This window comes from Phocoena sinus, chromosome 13 (assembly GCF_008692025.1).
Source record: "Phocoena sinus isolate mPhoSin1 chromosome 13, mPhoSin1.pri, whole genome shotgun sequence".
Taxonomy (NCBI): Eukaryota; Metazoa; Chordata; class Mammalia; order Artiodactyla; family Phocoenidae; genus Phocoena; species Phocoena sinus.
The window spans coordinates 59,012,807-59,039,150 of NC_045775.1; the positions used below are offsets into that span (position 1 = coordinate 59,012,807).

General features: G+C 43.6%; 1 protein-coding gene across 2 annotated transcripts in view; it reads left to right on the forward strand.

Moving 5' to 3' along the window:
* ANTXR1 (ANTXR cell adhesion molecule 1) overlaps positions 1 to 24,939 on the forward strand; it is a 244,359-nt gene extending 219,420 nt beyond the window's left edge. Inside the window, exon 18 of one of the 2 annotated variants that reach the window (XM_032652787.1) lies at positions 21,025 to 24,939. In XM_032652787.1, coding sequence (XP_032508678.1) covers positions 21,025 to 21,285 — 261 coding nt within the window. In that variant the 3' untranslated portion in view covers positions 21,286 to 24,939. Of the gene's footprint in view, positions 1 to 13,675; positions 14,134 to 21,024 lie in introns of those variants that run through there. The other variant, XM_032652788.1, reaches the window with a different exon arrangement.
* Positions 24,940 to 26,344: the final 1,405 nt, after the last annotated feature.

Genomic DNA, 26,344 nt, shown 5'->3' on the forward strand with positions numbered 1-26,344 from the left:
AGAGATGAGGGTTCTGAATTTTCTTACTTCGTTCTTAGTTCCTTCTTACAACGGAACAATGAAGGAGTGCTCTCATTGGAAGGATAGTCCTCTACTTAAGCAGAGTAACTCAGTCCTCTCTCCTTCAGCTCCAATAAAGCTGATCCAAACTGGGAGGTCATCAGTGAAACTTAGTTCAAACAAGGGCCAACACTTCAAGAATCAACATCATCACCACCGTGGCATCATGACCAAAGTGACCAAAAATGTTTTCATTTTTTAGGAGGCCTTTGCCTAAAATGAAATAATTTTTATTATTTTCATTGCGTGTTGGATTCATTAAATCAGAGTGATCAAGCAGAATATTAAAAGAGTATCTGAGGGGCTTCCCTGGTGGCACAGTGGTTAAGAATCTGCCTGCCAATGCAGGGGACATGGGTTCGAGCCCTGGTCCGGAAAGATCCCACATGCCGCGGAGCAACCAAGCCCATGCGCCACAACTACTGAGCCTGCGCTCTAGGGCCCGCGAGCCACAGCTACTGAGCCTGCATGCCACAACTACTGAGCCCGCGAGCCACAACTACTGAAACCCACGCACCTAGAGCCCATACTCTGCAGCAAGAGAAGCCACTGCAATAAGAAGCTCGCGCACCGCAAGAAAGAGTAGCCCCTGCTCACCGCAACTAGAGAAAGCCCGTGCACAGCAATGAAGACTCAACACAGCCAAAAATAAATAAATAAAAACAGTGTCTGAAAATCAGGCAAGACTAGGGAAACAGATATGAATTACCTAAAGGAGAAAATGGCTAAAAATTACAGTATTACAGATTATTTGTTTAATCTCAAAGGTAGATGTATACCAAATATATTCCAAATTTCAGTTGAGTGTTGGGTTACTGAAGGTAAACGGAAACCACACCTCCACCCTTGCCCTTTGAGTTTTCAACTCTGGTGCATAAACTATGTTCTCATCTCCACCTGGTCCTGCCAACAGTGAGGTTGAATGCTGTCTAACAATATGGCCAGGGCCCCTGCCTCTGGAGTAGTTTCTAAGGTAATAAAAAACCATCTACTGTGTCAATAGCCTTTGAAAGATGACCTGTATCAATACAGATTCCAGGTTATCTCTGGCCTGAGCAAGTCTAAAAAACAAATAGGATCTCCTTTTTCAAGGAGTATGAACTTTTAGAATCTTCCTTTCATTCCTATAGAAGATATTGCCCTTTTGGTCAGGTCATGTATGGTAATTATATCCAAAGCTCAAAGAAGTCATGTCTACATGATTGACGACCTCCCTGACAGCAGTAGGTTGAAATCACTGTTGTTTTTTATTGACTAAAGATTGTGTCGACGCGCTTTGAAAATGGACTTAAGGTGATCTAGATAGCAATCGGCCTCTGATTTAGGCTACAGCTCCTCATAGAACCGTTCTGTTCATGAGAACTCTGTCCTTTTGCTGCTCTTCACTTTTCACTCAACCACCTTTTTTCCTCCGTGTTCCTCTCCCTTGCCCCCAAATCCCTACCTAGGCCAGTAAATGCCCTACTTCAAAGTTTCCGAAAATGGGCTTGCGTTCCATTCCCTCTGCAGTGTCTCAGTGCCCCACCCTGAGCGCAGGCTTACGTTATTCACAGGAACATAAAGGATTATGAGACGTCCTGGCACCATCCTGCCTAATACTCCTCAGACCCATGCATCTCTCTTTTTTTTTTTTTTAGTTTAGTTTATTGAAGTATAGTTGATTTACAATGTTGTGTTAATTTCTACTGTACAGCAAAGTGATTCACTTATACATATAATACGTTCTTTTTCATATTCTTTTCCATTATGGTTTATTACAGGGTATCGAATATATCAATAGTTCCCTGTGCTATACAGTAGAACCTTGTTGTTTATCCAGTCTACATATAACAGTTTGCATCTGCTAATCCCAAACTCCCAATCCATCCCTCCCAGCAACCACAAGTCTGTTCTCTATGTCTGTGAGTCTGTTTCTGTTTGGTAGATAAGTTCATTTGTGTTACATTTTACATTCCACATATAAGTGCTATTGTATGGTATTTGTCTTTCTCTTTCTGACTTACTTCACTTAGTATGATAATCTTGAGGTCCATCCACGTTGCTGCAAATGGCATTATTTCATTCTTTTTTATGGCTGAGTAGTATCCCATTGTATACATGTACCACATGTATACATGTATACTTTTTTATCCATTCACCTGTCGATGGACATTGAGGTTGCTTCCATGTCTTGGCTATCGTAAATAGTGCTGCTATAACACTGAGGTGCATGTATCTTTTCGAATTAGTTTTCTCTGGATATGGACCCATGCATCTCTTGGTTCAGATCCTCCTCTTCCTTCCCACAGCACATAAATCTGACAGCTTTAAAAAAAAATCATTTTCCTCTTAAAATGACACAGGGGACAGAGGAGTTCAACTCCACTCGCATTTGTGAAAGTATTCCTAAAGTATTCAAAACTTTGTGACAAATCTACACTAGACCGTGTGACTAACGTATGAACGGAAAGCTCCTTGGAGATTAAACCAGTCTCTCCTGGGCAATTTGCACAAATTTAGGGAAGGAAGCCCTAGGTTAAAAGATGCATGGACATATCTATGGTGCCACCTTTCCTCTTTTTTCTGTGATTCTCCCAGCCAAGGTCAGTGCCCCTCACATCCCTTCTGTTTCGTGCTCTGTACACTTTTATCCTTTTGCCTCCCTGATTCCCATCAAAATTTAACCTTCCCGTGTCCCTTTCTCCAAATTTAACAATCCCGAGTGCTCTTTTCCCTGGCCTCAAAAAGGGTAGATAAGTATGCTGAGTTACTGGGTGCCAATACCTAGGGAATTTCTCTCCTGGATTCTCCTGCATCCATTTTAAGAGGGGTCTCTGTGAGGTACTACTGCCATTTACTGTGTGTGTGGCCCTGGAGAAGGACCTTAGCCTTCAAGAGCATCCATCTCTTTATCTTTGAAATGGGAATAGTAATACCTACTTTACAAGGTTGTGGTGAGGTTTTAGGATAACATAAGTAGGCTTGGATGAACCATGGCTATTATAACAGTGACCACCCTGTGCCCATTAGATGGACTTTTAACCTTGTTCACAGGATACGAATAGGACTGTAACGTTCATAGGGCTTAACGTGGTACATGACAAATGTTTCACCATGTTCCTAGGAAGCAGGGTCTGCTTCCTCGTGCCTTTATTTTACAGGTACTCTGGCGGCCCTTCTGTGGGCCAGGCCCTGGGTGATGAAGGAAACAGTGGTCAGCACAGAGCTTTCAGTATTGTAACAAAGAGAGGGACAAATACACAATGGCAAAGGTGAAAGAGGAAAAGGGCAGGACATGAAAGAGATTACCAGGTGGGCATAATTGAGACTGGAGGTGGGCAGGAAAACCTCTCTGAAAAAGGGACTAAGCAGAACATGAGGTGTGAACAGAATTTAGCCAAGCAAGGTTTGGCGGAAGCGTGTTCCAGGCAGAACACGTGCAAAGGCCATGAGGTAGAGATGGCCATGAAGTAGTGATGACCATGGAGTTGAAAGGAAACTGCAGGACCGGCAGGTGGGAAGAAAGGGGAGCAGGAGGTGAGACTGATCATTCAGGGCCTTGTCGGCCACATCAGTACTTTTTGTTATTGAAGTACAGTTGATTTACAATGTTGTGTTAGTTTCAGGGGTACAGCACAGTGATTCCGTTATGTGTATGTTTGTGCGTGTGTGTGTGTACGTATGCATTCTTTTTCAGATTCTCTTCCCTTATAGGTTATTACAAAATACTGAGTATAGTTCCCTGTGCTATACAGTAGAACCTTGTTATTTATCTGTTTTATATATAGGAGTGTGTATATGTTAATCCCAAACTCCTAATTTATCCCTCCCCCTTTCCCCTTTGGTAACCACAAATTTCTTTCCGATGTCTGTGGGTCTATTTCTGTTTTGTAAATAAGTTCATTTGTATCTCTCTTTTCTTTGATTCCACATGTAAGCAATATCATATGATACTTTTCTTTCTCTGTCTGACTTACTTCACTTAGTGTGATAATCTCTAGGTCCATCCATGTTGCTGCAAATGGCATTATTTCATTCTTTTTATGGCTGAGTAATATTCCATTGTGTATATATACCACATTGTCTTTATTTGTTCATCTGTCAATGGACATTTAGGTTGCTGCCATGTCTTGGCTGTTGTAAATAGTGCTGCTGTGAACACTGGGGTGCATGTTATCTTTTCGAATTATACTTTCTCTGGATATGTGCCCAGGAGTGGGATTACAGGATCATATGGTAACTCTATTTTTTAGCACATTGGTATGTTGGATCTCAGCAGTGAGGTGGATTGGAAAGAGGAGCAAGCGAGGTCTCAGAGAGACTAGTTAGGAGGCAGGAGATGATGAACTAGACTACCTGGGGGAAGAGCATCTTTGCCTTTTGCTCATGTCCTGGGTGGACCAGAGTCCCTTGGAAAACTTGCCTTCCCCACAAAAGGTAAAGAACCTCTTGGAGGTAAAGAACTTGGTGTTGTGTATAAAGCTGGTGCCTTGGAGGCCTTTACATCCATACCTCCTACTGAGCCAGGAGGTGAAGGCTCTCCTTGAGTTGTTCTGTTTCCTATGGTCCAGGCAGCCTCCTGGCCCTCAGCTCTCAGTCCTTCTGAATCAGGTGAGCAGGACGAGGACTTTTTCCACATAGCAGCTAACATTCCCAAGCTGCCCTTGCCAAACCAGCAAATAGAGTTCCTTATACAGTTTAGCCTTACTGAGTCGGATTTAAATTAAGGTAGGGGAAGAGGGAGCACAAGGAAAACTGACAAAAAGCCCGACTTGTCAGTGTCTCAGTGGCCTTCTCATTGCTGGCAGGTACATGTAATCACCTGCTCCCAAGCATTCTCTGCCCCCTGTTGAGTGGGCCCTGGTGAAAGGCTGATCACTTGGGAAGGACATGGAGAGCAGGTCATGCAGCCAAGGGAGACAAAGGCCAAGCTAGTTTCAAAGGTCTCATCAACCCATAGGAATGGGGGAGCCTGGGGCCAGAAGAGCGTACAAGAAGTAAGAAATGTAGAAAGCCAGTTGCAGCAACATAACCTGGCCAAGGAGGATTCCAGAGTCAGAGGTCCATGCAGGCACCTGGGTGACCTTTTGCTGTCCTGGTAAGGGCTTGTGCAACTGGGAGGGACCGTATAAATGGACAGAAATGAAGCAGGCAGTGCCACTGCCGGTCTCTCCAAGTGGAGGTCTCTACTGAGGCCACTTCCACTGAACAAATAAAATGCACTGGTCATTAGCAACATCCTTTATTTACAATTAAGGTGCTGAAATCTGCAAAAGCTCTTCTCTATTTTATATCCTGCCTCTTTCCAAAAGATTTAAGATATAATTTTTTTCCTCTTTATGATTCATGCTATACTCTCACTAAATATAAGCCTAACAAACATTTCTTCCCAGATCCTACAGAACGTAAGCTCAGACAAGCCTGGGAAGAATTATCACAAATATTTAATTAATGAGCCAGAATTAGTGAGGTGTTTTGTGCACCATGGAGATGAGGCATTTTGATACTGGATCATGATCCCATTTCAGATCTAACTCTACGCGGTCTTGTAATTAGGAAGAGTATTTGCGCCCAGTGGAGGCCTGAAACCAATTTTGAGGTTGGATAACTTAAATTAATGCTTTTTACTCCTAAATGAATCCCAGATTTTGAGTGCTATAAACTTTTCATTACTATGTCTGGCCGATCGCAAACATCAGCCATGACCTTTCAGGGCACTCTGGCAGGATCCTAGCAGCCCTCACCTGAAAAGCAGATGAGTCCAGGAGGATGTCAGAGGCCCCTCGGAGTCAGCTGGGCAAGGACCGGCTTGTGCAAATTTGGAGCGGGTAGCCAACTGCATGGTCAAAATTTAAGAGTCATTCCAAAGCCCAGCATGCTCCAGCAGGCCACCACGATGGCCTGCCACAGCACCTCAAATGCCCAGTATTGGGGCCACCCCTTTAGAGTAAAACTCTGTCTCAGGAGTTTTCCTATAGGAGTTACATTTAACTAAGGTTAAAGGTTCAGCTGATCTAGCAAATCCCAAAACAATACAGGACAGAACTCTTTTTTTCTCACATGTAACCTTCTGAGAATAAACTGTCTAAAGTCAATATGGTGGCTTCATGCTGTCAGGGGACCAGGCTTCTTCTGTCTTGTGTCTCCACTGTCCCAAGAGTGTGGCTTTCATCTGCACAGTCCAAAAAAAGAAAAGGGGAAGGTACGCCCCTCCCTTTTAAGGCACAACCTAGAATTTGTACACATCATTTCTCACATCCAACTGTTCAGAGTATAGGTTACTTGGCCACACCTGGACACAAAGAAAGCCACACCCACCTGCGAATTCCTGCACCACACTAGGTCAGCATCACTTACCACCTCTTGAACCAACTTATGCAAGGGAGGCTGGGAAACGTAATCTTTACTATATTGTCCTGTGCCCAGTGAAATGCCAGGGTTCACCTGCTGGAGGAAGAAAGTGAAAATGGATATGGGAGACAATTAACCATTTCTATTTACAGTGTATACTTGTGGACATGGAAAGAAAGTGCCTATTAAGGAATAAACCTTCATAGTGGACCCAGCGCATGGATCACACTAGAAACTTGTCACATACAAAGCATAGAGGACTGAAAGGCAAAGGCACTCAGGACAAGCAAGTTTTGATTAGAAGGAAGAGTGGGGATATATGGAACCCTTCTCTAGGAAGAGCATCTAGAGGGCACCGAAATTCTGAGGAAGTTAAAAACAGAGACATAGAGAGCTGGAAGAGAATGGTGGGAGCGGGGAGGTATCAGGACCCAAAGCAGATTCTCAAATGTGTAATATTACTGGTGGCCAATTCTTTAAGTAGCCATGCTTTTTGAATCCTTCTGCCCTAGATTCATTCCCATCTAAAAGCACATGTTGCTGAAAAGAAAGACTTCAGCATTCAACACAGCTGGAGTTATAGCTGTGCTCCATCATTAACTTGCAGAGACCCTGGACAAATTACTTAGCCTTTCTGAGCCCACTTATACATTTTTGAATCATGGTAATAATATTAACCAACAGTGCAATTAGGTGCACAAAATGAGATGATGTATATAAAACAATTAGTACTAAGCCTGGCTTGGTGAATAGTAGATGCAATTAGTATGAAACTTTTCACCTCAAAACAAGCAACTGGTCCCTCAAATAAGGAGCTTAGCCATTATGACAGGGTCATGGGATAGAAAAATGGTGCATGTGTGAGATGCTGAGAACCTAAAAGACACATACCTATGTCTCACTGGCCACAATATAGCAATCACAAAAGCAAAATATTCTTTATTTTTTAATTAATATTCTCTCCACTTGGGGAAAGCACTTTGATAGCTACAGGCATGGGAAAAGAATGCGTCCTAAAGATGGGATTCCTCACATTGTGCAAAAGAAGAAAACAAACCTTCATCCGTGAGCTTCTATCTATGGAGCAGGATGAGGCCGGAGCTATGCACCAGATGAATAAGTAATTTCATAATTTTACATTTCACATCCAAGCTAAATAATACTCTTGACTAAGCAACCTCAGTTTATCTTCTGGCACCAAATTTTTTAAGGCAAATACCTCAACATAAATAAAATAATAAATAGAAAGATTATATTAATGATAGTTCTAAGTACTCAGAGTCATTTAACTGGGATTATGGACAAGGACAGGGAAAATATACTCAAGATTGTTAACTGGAAGAGACAGAAAGGGAGAGAAGGAAGGCTGTGAGTAAAATTAGTTCATCCTGGGTCACACTTTCACTCACTGAGCATGACCATGCCACACTGTCTTGCTAAATCTTAGAAAAGCGCATGAAAGCAACATTATTACTGAGAACCATCCAAAATGTCATCCAGGCTTTTAGGAGAAATAATTGCTGCACTGCTTAGCAGGACCCATGGAGAGTACATTGAACTGGATGCCACCAATGATGAGAGGATGGTCAATACCAATGGCTGGTTTTTAGAAACGCAAATCTAAGAAACAATATTTAGGGCATGTTACACCAGGTCAGACCATTCAGCACCATTTGCTTCCTCTTGAATCAACAAATGTTTTCAATTAATTCCATCTCTGAAGTGTATGACCCATGGAATCTCTGCATATACCTTCATCTTACTACCCTGAACACTCTGAATTTTGAGTCCCTTTGGCCACCTGATCACTTTTCCCAAATCTCCTTTCTCCAATCCTATTCTTTTTTTTTTTTTTTTTAAGATTTGTCAGTTAGAATTAGACAGGTGCAGACATAATATGCCAAGGTTTTATATAATGATGAGACATAAATACAGTTCCTTATGTCACCATGTATGCTTTTGTCTTTGTTGACTGCAATGGTATATTGACCTTCCTCAGGAGCCATTAGAGTCCTTCTCTACTTGTACTTACTAATTCATTCATTTGCATGGCAAGTAATTCATTGTAACTTTGGACATAGGTGAGACATGGGCACTTAGCAACCTTTCACGGAACCTTGGGACAGAGTTTATTCATCCGCATTTGGGTGGCAAGACTACTTTATCTTACTGTGTTTCCTCTCTGTCAGGGTACTTATTAAAATATTTTTTAAAGACGTTCAGGTTGGAATGATAATTGGAGCATATGTGTTCCACTTCACCGCAGAAGCAGGGGAGAACCGTCAACCTTGAGCTACCCACTGGCAGCATGGGAGTAGGTGATAGAATGTCTCAGGCCCAGCTCATATAAGTAAGCTCGCACAAGTGTGTAAACAGGCAAAAATCCCTTCAATATTGCAACATCATTCCCAGGCTTCTCCCAATTCAGCCTTTTCTCATCACCATAACAGCCTACATTTCATAATAAATAATGCAGAGTAATATCAAGAGAACAAAAAGGGAAATTTGTGATGGTTTCCTTTGGGGTTATATCTTTCTCTCATTCAGTGAGTTTATCTTTCTCCTGGGGACCCTTGGATGCTAGCCATATGAAGTCCTAGCCAATCAGGCAATAGGCAGTGAGTAGAGCACAGATCAGGATCCTTACCAACCTTTGAAGAGTACCAAGTTCAGAGCCCAAAAAAAAGAGAAACCCACAACAACTCCTGTGCTCAGCTCCACAAACCAGGAATGGCCCTACTAGGCAAAGCGATGAGTTATTTCAGTATTGTTCTGTAACGAACCACTCTAAACATAGTGGTTTACAACGGAATATTTCACAGAACTACAACAAATAATTCTAAAATTTGTATGGAACCACGAAAGACCCCAAAGAGCCAAAATAATCTTAAAAAAGAGAAATAAGGCTGGAAGCATCACATTCTCTGATTTCAAGCTATACTACAAAGCTATCATAATCAAAACAGATTGTATTGGCACAAAAACAGACACATAGATCAATGGAACAGAATTGAGAGCCCCAAAATAAACCCACACATATATGGACAATTAATCTATGACAAAGGAGCAAAAAACATGCAGTGAAGGATGGACAGTCTCTTCAACAAATGGTGTTGGGAAAACTGGACAGCCACGTGCAAAAGAACAAAACTAGACCACTATCTTACATTATACACAAAAATTAACTCGAAACGGATTAAAGACTTGAACATAAGACCTAAAATTATAAAATTCCTGGAAGAAAACATAAACAGTAACCTCACTGACATCAGTGTTAGCAATGTTTTTGTGGATCTGATTCCAAAGGCAAGGAAAACAAAAGCAAAAACGAATAAGACTACGTCAAACTAAAAAGCTTCTGTACCATGAAGGAAACCATCATCAAAACAAAAAGGCAACCTACTGAATGGGAGAATATATTTGCAAATCATATATCCAGTAAGGGGTTAATATCCAAAATATATAAAGACTCATACAACTCAACAACAACCAAAAAAAACAAACAACCCGATTTTAAAAATGGGCATAGGATCTGAATAGACATTTTTCCGAAGAAGACATACAGGTGGCCAACAGGCACATCACTAGTTATCGGAGAAATGCAAATCAAAACCACAATGAGATATCACCTCACACCTGTTAGAATGGCCATGGTGAAAAAGACAAGAAATAACAAATGTTGGAGAGGGTGTAGAGAAAAGGGAACCCTCATGCACTGTTGGTGGGAATGGCGACTGGTGCTGCCACTATGGAAAACAGTATGGAGATTCCTCAAAAAATTAACACTAGAACTACCACATGACCCAGCTATTCCACTTCTGGACACTAATTCAGAAAGACATACGTGTGCTTATGTTCATTGCAGCATTTTTTCCCATAGCCAAGGTATGGAAAAAGCCTAAGTGTCTATCAATGGATAGATGGATAAAGAAGATGTGGTGTGTGTGTATCTACTCAGCCATAAAAAAAGAATGAAAGCCTGACGTTTGCAACAATGTGGGTGGACCTTGAGGGTATTATGCTTAGCTAATAAGTCAGACAGAGAAAGACAACTACTGTATGTTATCACTCATGTATGGAATCTAAAATACAAAAAACTCATAGATACAGAGAACAGATTAGTGGTTACCAGAGGGGAAAGAGGTTGGTGGTGGACCAAACGGGTGAAGGGGATCAACTGTATACTGATGGCTGGTAACTAGACCCGTGGTGGTGATCACTCTGTAGCGTAAACAGATGTTAAACTATAATGCTGTATTCCTGAAACTTGCATAATAAGTAAGTAAATACATCATAGTGGTTTAAAACAATACTTTGCTATTCCTCTCACAGTTCTGTGGGTTGACCTGACTCGCCTGTATAATTCTCACTTGGGGTCTGGTCTCTCATGCAGTCAGATGGTGGCTAGGACTGGAGTCATCGGGGGTATATTGGGCTAGATGGCCAAGAGGGCTTCTTCACTCACCCGTCTGTCCTCAGTGCTCTCCACATGGTCTCCCTTTACAGTAGAGTAGCCTGGAACTCTTACACCGAGTCTCAGGGCACCAAAAACAGGAAACAGAAATTTCCAGGCCTTTTAACGTCAGTCTCAAAGCTAGTACAACATCACTTCCATCATATTTCATTATTCAAAACTATCACAAGCCAGATTCAAGGGAGTGGAGAAATAGACTCTTCCTCACCAGGGGGAGGGGCCCATACTCACAGGAGGGAAGGAATTGATGGCAGCCATTCCTGCAGACAAGCTACCACCAAACAGGGAGAGAGAATTCTTTGGAACAGAAGACGTTCTCTCTGCCCAGACTGCTCTGAGAGAGGCCCCCTCCCCTGCTGCTCTTGGGTGGCCCAATGACTAAAGCAGCAAAGTAAAATTTGAGCAAATACAATTGTTTAAAATTGGGGTATAGAGGAATTAATAAACCCACACCACTCCTAGACTTCAACAGATCAAGCTGATGGAAAATAAATAAAAGATACAGAGGCTTTAACTAATCTAATAAAAATAGATTTTTGGATATTTATTTAACAGTGCACCCATCAAATAGAAAATTCACATTATTTTTTAAATTTGTAAAAAATTACTATAACTTAGGCAACAAAGAAAACCAGAAAAAGGAGAAAAAAGTATAATTTTTACAGGCCACGTTTTCCCACCACCTCACCACAATAAAAATTTATGGGAATTGGAAAAAAATCACAGCCTTAATTTTTTTCATTATTAAAATGAAAACAATGAGCTGAGCATTCAGTTAAAACTTAGAAAAGAATATGAAACAAATCTACAAAAACAGAACTAAGGAATCCATGAACGTAAGAACAAATTAATGAAAACCAAGCAAAAAGAGTAGAGCTGAGAAATAAGTCTTTAAAAAAATTTTTCTTTGGAAGTACCAATATCATTGACAAATCTTTGAAAGTCAAAAAAAGTCAGGACATGTAAATATGTATATTATTGATAATGACAAAAGGGGTATTTATCATCACAAATAAAGATATTTGTTCAATTGTAAGAATTTCCTGTGTACAAAGTGCAGGGCTATGCAAAGGATTAAAAAATCTTATGAAATGAATGATTTTCTAAGAAAGGATAAATTACGGAAATGGACTCAAGTACAAAGCCTGAAGAGGTCAATACCCGTGACAAAAACTTTTAAAGGCATCGAAGAGCTGCACTATAGAAAACCAGCATGTCCAGAAAGATTTTGAGAGAATTTTCTCATGCTTTTAGTGAACTAATGACTCCTTTCTTTTATTAACTTTTATTGGAATATGGTTGCTTTACAATGTTGTGTTAGCCTCCACTGCACACCAAAATGAATCAGCCATAGACATACAGATATCCCCTCCCTTTTGGGCTTCCCTGCCATTTACGTTACCACGGTGCATTAGGTAGAGTTCCCTGTGCGATACAGCATGTTCCCATCAGTTGTCTATTTTATACATAGTATCAATAATGTATACGTGTCAATCTGAACTAATAACTCTTAAGCTATTTCACAAATACAGAACATGTGCAAAAGATGAAAATCTTCCCAATTCCTTTTGTGAAAGTTAGCATTACCTCGATGACAAAAAGAGCAACAAAAGAAAAGTGGCCCATCTCACATATGAAATTGGGTGCAAAGATCCTAAATCAAAGATTAACAATTGATTCTAGAACTTTTCAGAAGTTATTTTAGAAATGTGAGGATAGTTAGAAATTAAACAGACTCAATGCCCAATAAGGAATTTAATAACTGCATTTGGTATTTCCATGTCACAGAAGATCATGCAACCATTGACAATAATATTGAAAATGGTAAGGGAGGGACTTCCCTGGTGGTCCAGGGATTAAGAATCCCCCTCCCAGTGCAGGGGATATAGGTTCGATCCCTGGTGGGGGAACTAAGATCCCACATGCCACGGGGCAACTAAGCCCGCGTGCTGCAACTACTGAGCCCGCACGCTCTGGAGCCTGTGCGCCACTACTAGAGAGAAGCCCGTGCGCCGCAACGAAGAGCCTGCTTGCCGCAATGAAGAGCCTGCTCGCCGCAATGAAAGATCCCACAGGCCACACCTAAGACCTGATGCAGCCAAACAAATAAATAAACTGCTGGAAAGCATAAAATCTATTTTTAAAAAAAATACAAAATGCCAGGGGAGAAATGGTCACAGCATTTTATGAAAAAACTCTGATACAGGATGAACCCATTTTTGTACATGTATGGGCCACTCTGTGTGTGTATTGGGGGGTGGAGGTGGGCAGGGATGTGATCTGAAAGAACGAGCACAAAACGTTAACTCTCTGAGTGTAATCACTGAAATTCTTCCCTCCTCCTCTTCTCCCTCCTTCCTTTGTGCATTTTCCAAATTTTCCACAAAGAAAATGTAGAACTTTGTAATCAGATTAAAAAGGGGGAATTTTGTTCTTAAATAAGTCTTATCTCAACAGTAGTTCTTAACAAACCCTGTGTTTACAAGTGTCCCACTAAAGATGTGCCATTTTTATTTCTACCCTTTCATTTCTCTAGTTTCCTCTTGTTACCAAATATTTCCTTCATGCTTTCATCTTACCCTCAAATTTGGCATCCAAAGAAGTTATTATGGAGAGCAGGCCAGCGTGTGTGTCAGCAAAATGAATCAAATAACTAAAGGAATTGACCTTGGATCCTTTTCCATGAAGAGCACATACAAGGCAGGCTATTATATGAGATTTATAGACAGGGCAAGTGTGTGGTAGCGAAAAGGGAGCCGAGAAGGATTCTGGCATCACCACTCACAACACACCCCTTCTCTTTGCCCTCAGTTCTGGCTTTGGGAAACAGGAAGAAGGCAAGACAGCTGTCTCTGTGCCACTTTGTCCCTGTCCTAGACTTGGGCCTATGAATGGATGCTGTTAAACGAGTCGCCAGAGTATGGTGTCTTCATTTCAAGTGATGGACCAAAGCTGAAGTGTGTGGTTCAATAAAGGAAAGCAGCATGGAATGGCAGAAAGAAATACCAAGGGAGCAGGGCCGATTTGTGCTGAGGAACCTGGATATTTTCCTGTAGAAGGTGGGGAGGGGAGACATTGAAGAATTTAAGCAGGAAGACAACAGTGAATGTGTGTCTATGTCTATGCATATATATATGTAAATTTTTATATATACAGGCATATATACATCTTACATATACTTCTATGTATCCATGTGCATGCAAACGTGTATATCTATGTGCACACATTTTATTTATGTGTGTGTGTACGTATATACATTTTATATGGAAACCAAAATATCACTGGAAAAGAGAAAGGCTGAAAGCAGGAAGACTGGTATACTTAGAAGGTACAGAGGATGAGCAACAGCGAGGGTGTGGAAGAATGAGTGGAGAGGAAAGCTCTTTAAGAGAGAGAATCAGAACTCTGCTTCCCCCTGATTGTGGCAGAAGATGGCCACCCCCCAGTTTCCCCTTACATCCCCTCTATTCAAGGGATCAACCCTAACTAACTACCTGCAAACTCAGTCATAATTCCAAACTCCCAGAAGAGAGAATCTGACCGGTCTACCTCAGACTAGGCGTCCACCCCCTGGTCCAGTCAACTACAGCCAAGGCCAGTGTCACACAACACAAATACGGTTGCTGAGATCCATTTATCTGTGGGACGTTTGACTGCTGTCCAACTCCACCTCTGGACTGTATTCTTCATGAGGGCCGGGAGTGTGTTTGGTTGCTCAGCGCTGTCTGGGGCACCTTATAAGGTGTCCAGGACATAGTTGGCGCTCAAAAACCATTTGTCAAAAGGATGAATGCACAAGTGACTTAACAAATGAAGAGAAGAATCAGACAGAAGCAGCAGCATGATGGAGTCATCCTATCCAGCCCCCCATCCGTTCATGGTTCATGTGTCTCATTTATCACCAGAGCACCTACTTCAGCAGAATGACGTCAGTTGCTTCACCACGTCAATGAGTTTTGTGGTCTAGCTTGGGAACCAACCCCCATTTACAAGAGTGATGTAAGTTAGAAATTATGCTCCTAATTCTAAACAACTGACATAAAACAAACTTTGGAAACCGAATCCACTTAACATGAGAAACACCTCCAAACAAGACAATCAAGGGGAGAACTAGGCCAGAGAGTAAAGGTATTTGTCGGAAGAAACTTGGCAGGCCTGTTCTTTTTCCATCTGATTATTTTCATATTCTTCCTGTGAAATCCAATTTCCTTAAGTGACCTCTGTTCGTAAGAAACTATTTGGTCTAATCTGTGGAAGCCATGGCATATTTTTAACCACCTCTGAAGGCCAGCTCCCTCTCCACTGAGTGTGCCTGATACCCAAACAGATGTTTTATAACACTCAGAACACATGAGCTCACCACTGGCGAGTCTTTTGCATGCAATCAGCCCTCAGCTCTTCTCACATTTCCCCTATCATCCCACAAACCCAAATTCAGAACTCACAGGCAAGCTTGAATACTTACCATGGTAACAAAAGAGCAGAACATGGAGAATCCAATTTTGAATTTTCAACTTATTAATGTTTTGCAAATCTGATGGCCAGCTGGAAAATATGCAATACAAAGAGCTAACCAAACTAAGTAGTATATAAAATGATGTGCAGGGCTTCCCTGGTGGTGCAGTGGTTAAGAATCCGCCTGCCAATGCAGGGGACACGGGTTCGAGCCCTGGTCCAGGAAGATCCCACATGCCATGGAGCAACTAAGCCCGTGTGCCGCAACTACCGAGCCTGCGCTCTAGAGCCCGCAAGCCACAACTACTGAAGCCCACGCGCCGAGAGCCCGTGCTCCGCAACAAGAGAAGCCACCACAATAAGAAGCCCATGCACCACAACGAAGAGTAGCCCCTGCTCACTGCAACTAGAGAAAGCCCACGCGCAGCAACAAAGACCCAACACAGCCAAAAATAAATAAATTTATTTAAAAAATAAAAAAAAAGATGTGCAAACTGGCTGCCCCCAAAGAATTCAGATTAAAGTATCCAAGTTAAAGGGTTCCAAAGCAATTTGAATTCTTATAGAATTTTAAAATATTGAGGCTGAAGGGTCCTTGGTCTAGCTAGCACAACAATTTTATTTCAGATGAAGATGAAGAAGCTGAGACCCACAGAGAGAAAGAGACTTAGGGTTTCACACACTAGAGGCAGAACTGGAGGTAGAAGTCTGCCTCTCGGCCCAGACCCGCAGGGCAGACAGACCACAGTCCCACACCCCCAGTTTCCTGTTCTCCTTGGATCATCAGTGTCTGCAGTTCAAAGCTGGGAAGAAGCCAGAACGTGCTCAATCAGATCTTTCATCCTGACTACACCATGATCGTTTCAAAGTGTGTCCCCTCCAGTTTAGATAAAGAGCTTTGTTGAAGAACAACTTCCTTTGATAAATCAATAAAAAGTAACCCAAATTTTTAAAGGTAACATGTCAACACTTCAAGTGTGGAAATCAAGGGAAGCACACAGGATTCTCGCCACCCCTACCCTGAGAGTCTAGAGAATGGCCCAAAGAGACCGTCAGGGGTGGACTGAGGAGATGTAAACACACAGTGAGTTCATGAACCTTTGATCCTCTGAGAACCTAAACCTGCAGGGGAAATCTGAGCTTCCTACGAAGGCTTGCTCCACCTCAGAGACCCTAGGTGTGAGCAGCATTCTTTGAGTGCCAACTTAAACTCGAACCTACTGCTGCTATGAAGATCTCAGAAGGAGAAGACCCAGATGGTGCCTCAGAAATAATCCCCCAGCCATTGGGGAACAAGGTTTATATTGAGAAGACTACCAAGTGGCGAGTATAGTCTTCATTAAACAGATATTTGTGGAGAGCTTAGGATGGGCTAGGGTGGACATCCACAACAAAGAGCAAGAATTTAACTGAAAAGTGTAAGCAAGGCCAGATCACAGATAGCATATGCTCTCGGAGGGAGGCATTTGGATTTTATTTTAAGGATCATTGGGGAGCCATTGAAAGATGTTAACCTGGGGAGTGAACTGACCAGACTTACATTCTGGGAAGATCTCTCGATCTCTTGATCTGATCTCTTGATCAGATCTATGTTAAGAGCTGATGGACTGTGGCCAAGTGCCACATTGCGTCTTACCGTCTACAAGTGCCTCACGGCATTACTGGTTCAGGATAATACAGTAAAAAGGGGGGAGGAGATCCCAACACCATTAGATTCAACCGAATCAAAATGGCATTTTTCAGCCCAGGAAGAGCATCACCTAGCATCCTGCTAAGCGTCCACTTAGCGAGAGATATTGTTGCATTTTCTTCTTACAATTTAATCAGGACATCTTGTTGCTAATGTGTGAAAATAATTGGCATATATACTTTGTAAATGAGCAGTGAGGTAAACTGAGGTCAAAGCCAAATATCGGATCTGAATCAAGCAACCCGAAAACAATACTGCGAAGAATTCAACTGGTTACAAAGACCAGCGTAGGAAGTGAGTGCTCCAATTGTCCTAGCAAACTTTTAACCAGACACTGGTGCCGATTTGCTGGCATGTGTGACACTGAGAACATCTGGCCTTTCAATTATCCTCTCGCAAGCAAAAAATGATGTCGTGTAAACTGATCTTAAAGCCAGCTACATGGTCTAAGTGTTAACAGTGTTTGTGTTGGCTCCTTTGGCTCCCGGTTTTAAGAACTTAATTTGTAGCCACACCCCTCCCTGAAGTCCTAACTGCGTCTTGCTGTAACTGACCCCAGGGATCTGTTCATGCAGTGTCTGCATCTTCTTTTCAGGACGGTAAGTATTGTGTAAATGCATCACTAGTCAACTGTGTGTCCTGTAAGAATAAGTTACAGGAGTGACGCAGCAACGGGAGGACAGAAGAAGGTGTGGAAGAGAGCCGGCTCTGGGAGCTGCTCTGGTCATGTGTCCAATGCTACAGTTTTTTCCCTGTATACCAGTTTTATTCTAGAAGCCAGGTGAGAAGGGTAGAGGTTCTAGCCTGCAGCTCTCCTAGGAGGCACTGAACCAGGAGTCTGAGCACATTTCCCCACCTAGACTCAACCTCACTTACCAAACACAATGTGCCAGGCACTGTTCCGAGCCCTTCAAGAAAACTGGTTACGTTAATCATCTTGACCGGGAGTGGCAGGTGGTGTATTATCCCCGGCCTACATCTCTCAGTGGGATGTGACTCAGGGGGACGTGGCAGAGGCTGTGAGCTTGCCCCCGCCCCTCTGGCTCTGGGCTGCTATGCTGGGCTCGAATGTGCTGGATCTGTAATGAACCACAGCCTGTGCTCTGCAGCAGGTGCCCGTGGGGCACCCCTGGGGTGTTACTGACTATAGGAAGGGGCGCTCTCTGCCTCTCTCCCACCCCCACCCCTGTTCTTCAGCTGCTGTGGCCAAGAGGCTGTGATGGCAGCAGGGGAGGGGCTGACCGAGGAAGATCTTTCTCCATCTCACTCCCATCGCCCCCCACCCAACCCCTGCCCGCTTTTACTCCATCTTTAGCTGACAGATGTGAGAGATCGTCTTTTGTTCCGTGGATCCTTTCAAATCTTTCTGAAGACATTTAGGAATCCTAATCTGGGTTATGAACAGAAGAAGCCTGGCAGCTCCTGATTTTGTCTCCAGTAAAAACACTAGAGTTGGGCTTCCCTGGTGGTGCAGTGGTTGGGAGTCCGCCTGCCGATGCAGGGGGCACGGTTTCGTGCCCCGGTCCGGGAGGATCCCGCGTGCCGCAGAGCGGCTGGGCCCGTGAGCCATGGCCGCTGAGCCTGCGCCTCTGGAGCCTGTGCTCCGCAACGGGAGAGGCCACAACGGTGAGAGGCCTGCGTACCGCAAAAAAAAAAAAAAAAAAAAAAAAAAAATATTTGTGTGAAATAATTAAACGGGCCTCTGAGATAATTCACCTGCTCTCTTGGCCCAGCTCACCATCACTGATCCCTAAAGGGAGGGAGAGAGCAGTGGGATGACCAGCCCTAAAGGAAATCTGAAGCCACGTGGGGACTTGACTCCAGGTACCAGCAGCTCCTTCCCCAGGATCGGAATTTTCCTTCATCTTTAAAGGAAATGGGCCTCTTGGTCTGACTGGGCATATCTAGGAATGAAGGGCAGAACATGTAGTACAGTAAATCCCAACTCTGAGTTGTCCGTTACAGGAACTTATCACAGATGGTAATCGTTAGGACATTCACATCTTGGAAGAAAGAGCTTTATCCAGGATCATAAATAAGGTGTAACAGAGGCTTAGATTTATAAAGCTATAAAAGAGGGCTGCTTGGACAAACGGGAGTTCACAGTACTGGGTCACAAAATTGACTTAACCCGTGAAAATCTGACCATGATCTGGGATTTCTGGGCAATGCAGTGAGAAGATGGTAGCTGATTTCTGCAGTTAGTGGACCCCAATCGAAACCTAATAAAGTTAGGTCATGGTTTAATCTCATGAAATGCAAGCTCAGAGAAAATGGGGTGCTGACATCTAAATACGGCATTGTAATTCCTAAACCAACAGTGGAGCACATAACAAGGCCACTGCCTTCCAGAAGTTTCTCACCTAGTCAGGGAGCCAAGGCATTTACAGATAAAGCAATTATAGTATGCAGGCTTCGGTGTGTGGCGTAGACTGTAGCTAGAAAACTCAGGGAGGGAAGCGAGGGATGAGTGGAAGCAGGACCCTTCAGGGAAAGACGTGTGGAGGAAAAGGGACTTGACTCGGGACTGGAAGGATGGATGGGGTGTACACGTGTGAGGAAAGCTTTGCTCGGGGCCCCGCCAGCTCCCACAAACCTTCGCCGTGCCCCTGCCGTGACGCTCCCCAAGCCAAGTCTCAAATCACACACTTGTATTTCCCTCTTGTCCTTCAGGTAACTGGTCCTTCAAGTCCACAGCCTCACTCTCTTCGTCCCCCTCAGGCCCTTCCTCAATAGGCCTGGAAAGGGAAACTGTGGCCCCTCTGGACACATCCCATCCAGTTTGGCCACCACAGGATGGGCATCCATCCTGAAGAATGAAGCCAGGGAAAATGCCGTACTCCCTCCTCGGCCCCGGTATAATGCTTGTATCAGGTTAAAATGAACAGGAGAGGAGAAAGGGACAGGGCAGCCTCAGAGGGGGTGGCCCCGATTCTGTCAGCATCCAAGACACACAGTAGAGAGAAGAAGATGCCCCGATAGGCGTGGGAAGTTTAGAAAAAGGCCAGGACCCCACAAGGCTGGCCGGTACCCTGCCCAGGCAAGAAGGGGAGGGTCGAATGGGAAAGGTGAGGGGGGTCCACACACCAGAAGGAGAACATCGTGACAGGGAGAGCCCCTGTGCTCCCGTCCCTTGCAGAGCCCAGTGTTGGGTGAAAGGCTCCCAAGTGCCTGTTGAGACTGGAGGTATCTGTTGGGGGGCAGGGCTGGTGGGCCTGTGATTCTGGAGAGCAAAGAGGAGGCGCCCCAGGGGAGAGAGGGCTACCTAGGGCTGGCTTCGTATTCTGGACTTTGAAGAGGCTTCTGTAGGGGTTCCAGGTGTCTACTCTGCATTATCTAGTCACATTATCTACCTGGGAAGGGTGGGGAAAAAGCTGGATTCAGGGTTGATGCCTGCTTTGCAACAAAAGGTCCCCGGGTTGTATTTCTTAAGAACCTAAGGGCACCTGGGCAGGTGCAACAGCAGCTGGAAGACGAGGGATTCCCCAGGGAAAACAAAAGCAGGATAAACTGTCCATGTCAGAGCTCTGGGGAAGGCAGGGGCTTGAAGCGGGAGGCTGTATCTACTGGTGACAACAACCCCACCTCTTCCTAGTTGTGATTTAACCTTTCTGAGCCTCAGTGTCCTCATCTATGAAATGGAACAACTGATAATAATACCTGCCTGGCAAGGCTGTTGAGGAGATGAAATTCAATGACCTCTGTCCTCACCTTGACCCTGTGTGTCCAGTTAGGGTCAGTCCCCTTCTCTTCCACCTCCTTGAGAGAGAGAGGCTCGGCGAAAAATGAAATGGAACAAATAAGTTTGCAACACAGTAAGCCCAGAAGAAGGGAACAAGGAGCTTATTTGTTGTCGAGTTCTGGCGTAATGCTCCACTGAGTGCACGGACATAAACATGGCGTCTGCTTGCCACGTGTTTTGCAGGCAGCCCCCCTCCTGCACACTGCCACCTGCCCTGTTGTAAGGCCCCAGCAAGCATCAGCTCATGTTTCCTTCTCTCTGATTCTCTTCCAGGGACGCTGTATCAACTTCACCCGAGTCAAGAACAATCCTCCTGCCAAGTACCCCCTCAACAATGCCTACCACACCACCTCACCGCCTCCTGCCCCCATCTACACCCCGCCCCCCCCTGCTCCCCACTGCCCTCCCCCACCCCCCAGTGCCCCCACCCCTCCAATTCCATCCCCACCTTCCATCCTCCCCCCTCCCCCTCAGGCTCCCCCTCCCAACAGGGCACCACCCCCCTCCCGACCACCTCCTAGGCCCTCCGTCTAGAACCCACAGTTCATGCTCTGGGTTCTCTCAGAAACCTTGGGGAGGAGGCTCCTCTGTGGTGTTAGAACAAGTCTTTCCAGTTAAAGGGGGCTTCCACTTTGGAAATGAGTGGTGATAAAGCCCACTGACGTTCACACACTTTAAAAATTGGTTTGTAACACCAGTACACCGACAATTGTGATCAGAGGAAAGAAATCGAAATTTTGAATTGCCTGAAAACAAACAATGAGGCAACTACAGTCACAATTATAGCCAGCCAGCCATCACCTCTAGAAGGTTCCAGAGACATTGAAACTGCTGAGATGCTCTAAATGGGATTGTGTCTCATGGAGATCAATAAGAAAATCGTTTCTCTGAGGGTGAAATGCAGAGTCAGATAAGAAATAACATTGCTGGGTTGCTAAATGCTGCCTTCCCTCTTTCACTCCACCTCCATCACTTGACCCTGGACCCTTGGCCTAGGAACCAAGGAATCCTCACCTCTATGTGCCACCCAGGAAGGTCGAGACCCTTTGCCTACATCTCTGGGGAAACATTGGGGTCCCCACTGTGGCAAGAAACTCAACATCATACAGGTATCCAAAAGAATGTTCTGGGATTTGCAGAGGAGTGAAAAGATATGCCTTATTTTCCTTCCAAATTCTCCCAGTTTCCAAGTAAGGAAGAGGGCGGTTGTTTACTGAAGGAAAAGGTATGTTACCATGTTGCTGTGTAAGTGAAATCAGGTATGTGCACTGACAGGCGAGTACTGATGGGAGCATCAGACAGTTTCTAAAACCCACAGGCCATCAGCAGCTGGAGGTGGCTGGCTTTGGCCCAACATGGCCCCTAAATCAACAGACAAAGGCATCGTCAAAGAGCAACTTGTTAATGCCTCATGTTAAAAAATCAAGATTTGGCTTCAATTTAAATCACTTGAGATACGAAGAAGTGATTGATCCTATTTTCCAGACAAACATTAGTTGATCTTCCCAAAATGGCATCACTAGCACCTACCACACAATTTCACTGATTTTGTTTTTCTTTCTCGGTGAAGTTGTGCACCAGAGACTTCTACGTAGAGCTGAGAGACAATAGTCCGGACATACTAGGGAATTTATCCAAAAAAAAACCACATGTGTTTGTGGATACAAATATATTTCTCCTTGGCTTTTCAACATACTCACAAATATTATCAGCTGCCTGAAATTCCCACCATGCCTGGGAACCACTCCACTCCTCCAAGTCTTTCTGAATCTGCTATCACCAGTAAGCTCTATAATCACTTTCTAAACATTAGGCTTTACCACCCAAGGGTGAAAACAGAGGCCACTGTTTAGGGCCTCCTGCACCAGCCTGTTCAAAATTACCTCCCCCTCCAACTTTCCACACGTCTTAAAATTCCACTCCCAAAACCCTTAAATCTTTTCAGGAATGAAGCAGAATATTAAGTAAATGCAAACTTAGTGCTTTGGGCTGTGGTCTCCAAAGATCCTTCAAAAACCCATCAAGCCAGCCTCATTCTTTCATCTTACTTAGAACAGAGACATAGGGCCTAGCATGCATTCCATACACACCAATGCTTGTAGCCATGGCAGACATTGCTAATCAATCACAGCACCATCTTCCATGGAGCCCAGTGATTTCTACATAATCCTCAAATGGTAATTCCAAAGAGCCACCACTAATCAGTCAAAATTGAGACATAAATGATCCCTAATTGCCCTCTCAACTTCAGAAAGCAAAAGCAAACAAGGATTGTGTGGGGGAATGGGGAAACCCTTGGGCATTAAAGGTACAGTCAGGGGAGAACAGATCTAGACAGAGTGCCCTAGTCGGGGTCCACAGGCACTAAATCTGCATTGCCAACACCAAACTGACACTTCCCCGAGCATACCTCAGACCTGCCCTTCTCCCAGCCTGCCGCTGCCAGAGACTCTCCCAGCTTCCTCATAGAGCTAAAATCAGAGATATTTTACAGGGCTTATGAAAGCAACCTCCCTCGCTTGCCCCCCAACCTGGCCCATATTGTCTATTTTTAGAACATTAGGTTTCTTCTTGAGTATAGTCCTCCATAAAGCAGGTGACAGAATGTCTTGGCCACCTGCAGTGACATTGCTGGACTCCAGAGAACCATTCCATAGGCGAATGGGTTCCCCAGGCTCACAGCGTAGAGGCGTTGAGCCCCTGGCCACTGTTTTGACTGCTGGCGGTACAAAACAGTCCACCCCACACCACTGCTGCATGGCTCACTGCGGCCATCAGAAAGTTCAAGCCAAGATGTTGACACTGTTGTGCATCAAGATGGCAAGCATCAGGTGAGAATATGCAACATTCAGGATCCCAACTGCACATCAGTCAGAAGCCCTGTGCAGTTTCCAAGATGTTGCTTTGGTGAACTTTTAGATGAAATAGGGAACTGCAAATATATGATGACTTTGAAGAGGATTAGCAGGGTTTGTCCTTAAAAGGGACTCTTCATGTCAACCCTAGTCATTTAGAATTACAGTGGAGAAGGAGAAACCTCTATACTGTATGAACAAGGTAATATTTTAATAGTAGGCTATTACAGGCAGGAAAATTCTTTAACTGGTTTATAAAATCGATCCAAACTTGTGTCATTCCCTGTAAAAGGTAGCAGACATATGACTGTGATCAGGAAACTGCACAAAATTATCTTTTCAACCCTCATGTTATTGTCCTCCTGAAGTTTTTTTTTTAATAAAAGCCAACTTTTTGTTGTATATATTCATATTCCATGTGTTAGATGGAAGCATTTCCTATCCAGTGTGAATAAAAGGAACAGTTGTAGTAAATTATTATAAGGCCAATGATACTTCATGGCAGGTTATTCTACCAAGCTGTGCTTGTTGGTTTTTCCCATGACTGTATTGCTTTTATAAATGTACAAATAGTTACTGAAATGACGAGATCCTTGTTTGCACAGCATTAATAAGAACCTTGAGTGGTTACCTCTGTTGACGACCAGTTCACAAACAGCTTCTGTCCTGGAGCTTGGCCCACACTCCAGTAAGACACAAGGTCTCTCTTTTACCAAAGTCAAGAACAGAGCTAGGGGACATATTAATTAGTAGTCTTGGATATCTGGCCATGGATAACCTCATTGTAAATATCACTAGAATGGGCAGAGATCATCTGGAAGTCTCATATATACTAAAGCCCAAACACTGTGTCAGATGAGGGAAATCCATCCAAGAACTAGAAAAAAGTAATGATGAGATAATGAGCAACAATTTCAGCCCAGTGCCAACTCAATAAAAAACAATTAATGCTGTGTAAAGGTGGGTTGAATTAGTTTGCAAACTATATAAAGATATATGCCGTAAAAAGCCTATTAATGCACACCAGATGGGAATGGGATGTTCTAGTCAATTGTGTTTTCTAGTTATCTGAACTCTACTATATTAGCATACTTGGATAAGCAATTTAAAAGAATTAGAATATGATTTTTTAAATACACTTAACATTAAACTCTTCTAATTCTCTCTTCTATCTGTGATACTTCCTAAGACAGTATGGATCTTCAGTGCCTCTGAGTCAATGTTATAAAAATCAGTTATTGCTGTACCTGCTATAGGAGACTGGGCTAAATGTGTACAATGACAAACCCTGGAAGTTGCTTTTTTAAAAAAAATAATAAATTCTTAAAATTAACTCTTTTCCTAGTTGTGTCTTTGTTATGAAAATGAAGTGTAGGTTGTTCAAGTGCTTAACATCCTGATCATAAAAATGGCTATCACTCTGCAGATTAAATTATATTGCTCAAATTATTTTGCGCCCGCCAATAAACTCTTCACTGTCTTGATTACTCTCATTTCTGCTTTAGCTGTCCAACATTCAACATATTCTTTATTTTTAGCAACAGTTTCAGATTTTAAAAAGTAACACGTGCTGGGCTTCCCTGGTGGCGCAGTGGTTAAGAATCCGCCTGCCAATGCAGCGGGCATGGGTTCGAGCCCTGGTCCAGGAAGATCCCACATGCTGTGGAGCAGCTAAGCCCATGCGCCACAACTACTGAGCCTGCGCTCTAGGGCCCACGAGCCACAACTACTGAACCTGTGTGCCACAACTACTGAAGCCCGCATGCCTAGAGCCCATGCTCCACAACAAGAGAAGCGACTGCAGTGAGAAGCCCGCGCACCTCAATGAAGAGTAGCCCCCGCTCACCGCAACTAGAGAGAGCCCGCACGCAGCAACGAAGACCCAACACAGCCCAAAATAAATAAATTATTTTTTCAATTTTTAAAACAAACTTTTAATTAAAAAATAGTAACCCGTGCTAAATGAAACAATGAAGTAAAAGTAGAGATATAGAAGCACACAGGAAAAAAAGTAAATGTAGTGGATCAGTCAAGATTGTTTGGCTGCCTGTAACAGAAACGTGGCTATGATTGATTTGACTCACAGAACAAGGACTCTAGAGGTTTGCTATCTGCTTAAGAAACCAGGCAGTGTCATAGACAGTGCTGCAGTAAATACCCTTCTATCTATATAGACTTCAAAATTTTTTTTTTTTTTTTTGCGGTTCACGGGCCTCTCACTGTTGTGGCCTCTCCCGTTGCGGAGCGCAGGCTCAGTGGCCATGGATCACGGGCCTAGCCGCTCCATGGCATGTAGTATCTTCCCGGACCGGGGCACGAACCCATGTCCCCTGCATCGGCAGGCGGACTCTCAACCACTGCACCACCAGGGAAGCCCCCAAAATATTTTTGTTATTTCTGCACCTTATTCTCCTCAGCGGCTTCCATTCAGCTCCTCCTCCTCTTACATTTTTTGTAGGTAAAAGAGTACTAGTTCCTGAATCTGTTTCTTTACAAGTCCTCATTAAGCCTTGAGTTCATCTTAATTGGAATAAAACCCTCTGAAAACAGAAAATCACGCCACAATTTCTTTCCAAGATTTCATTAGTATTCAATTTAAATAGCATTTTGGGCACATGCAAGTTTTTAAATTACATTCTTCATTAAATCATTTTGAGAAAACTGGCTTGCAATTTGGAAGGAAAAAGAGAAGTTGGAGCCCTACCTCACTCCTTCCACCAAAATAAATTCCAGCTGTA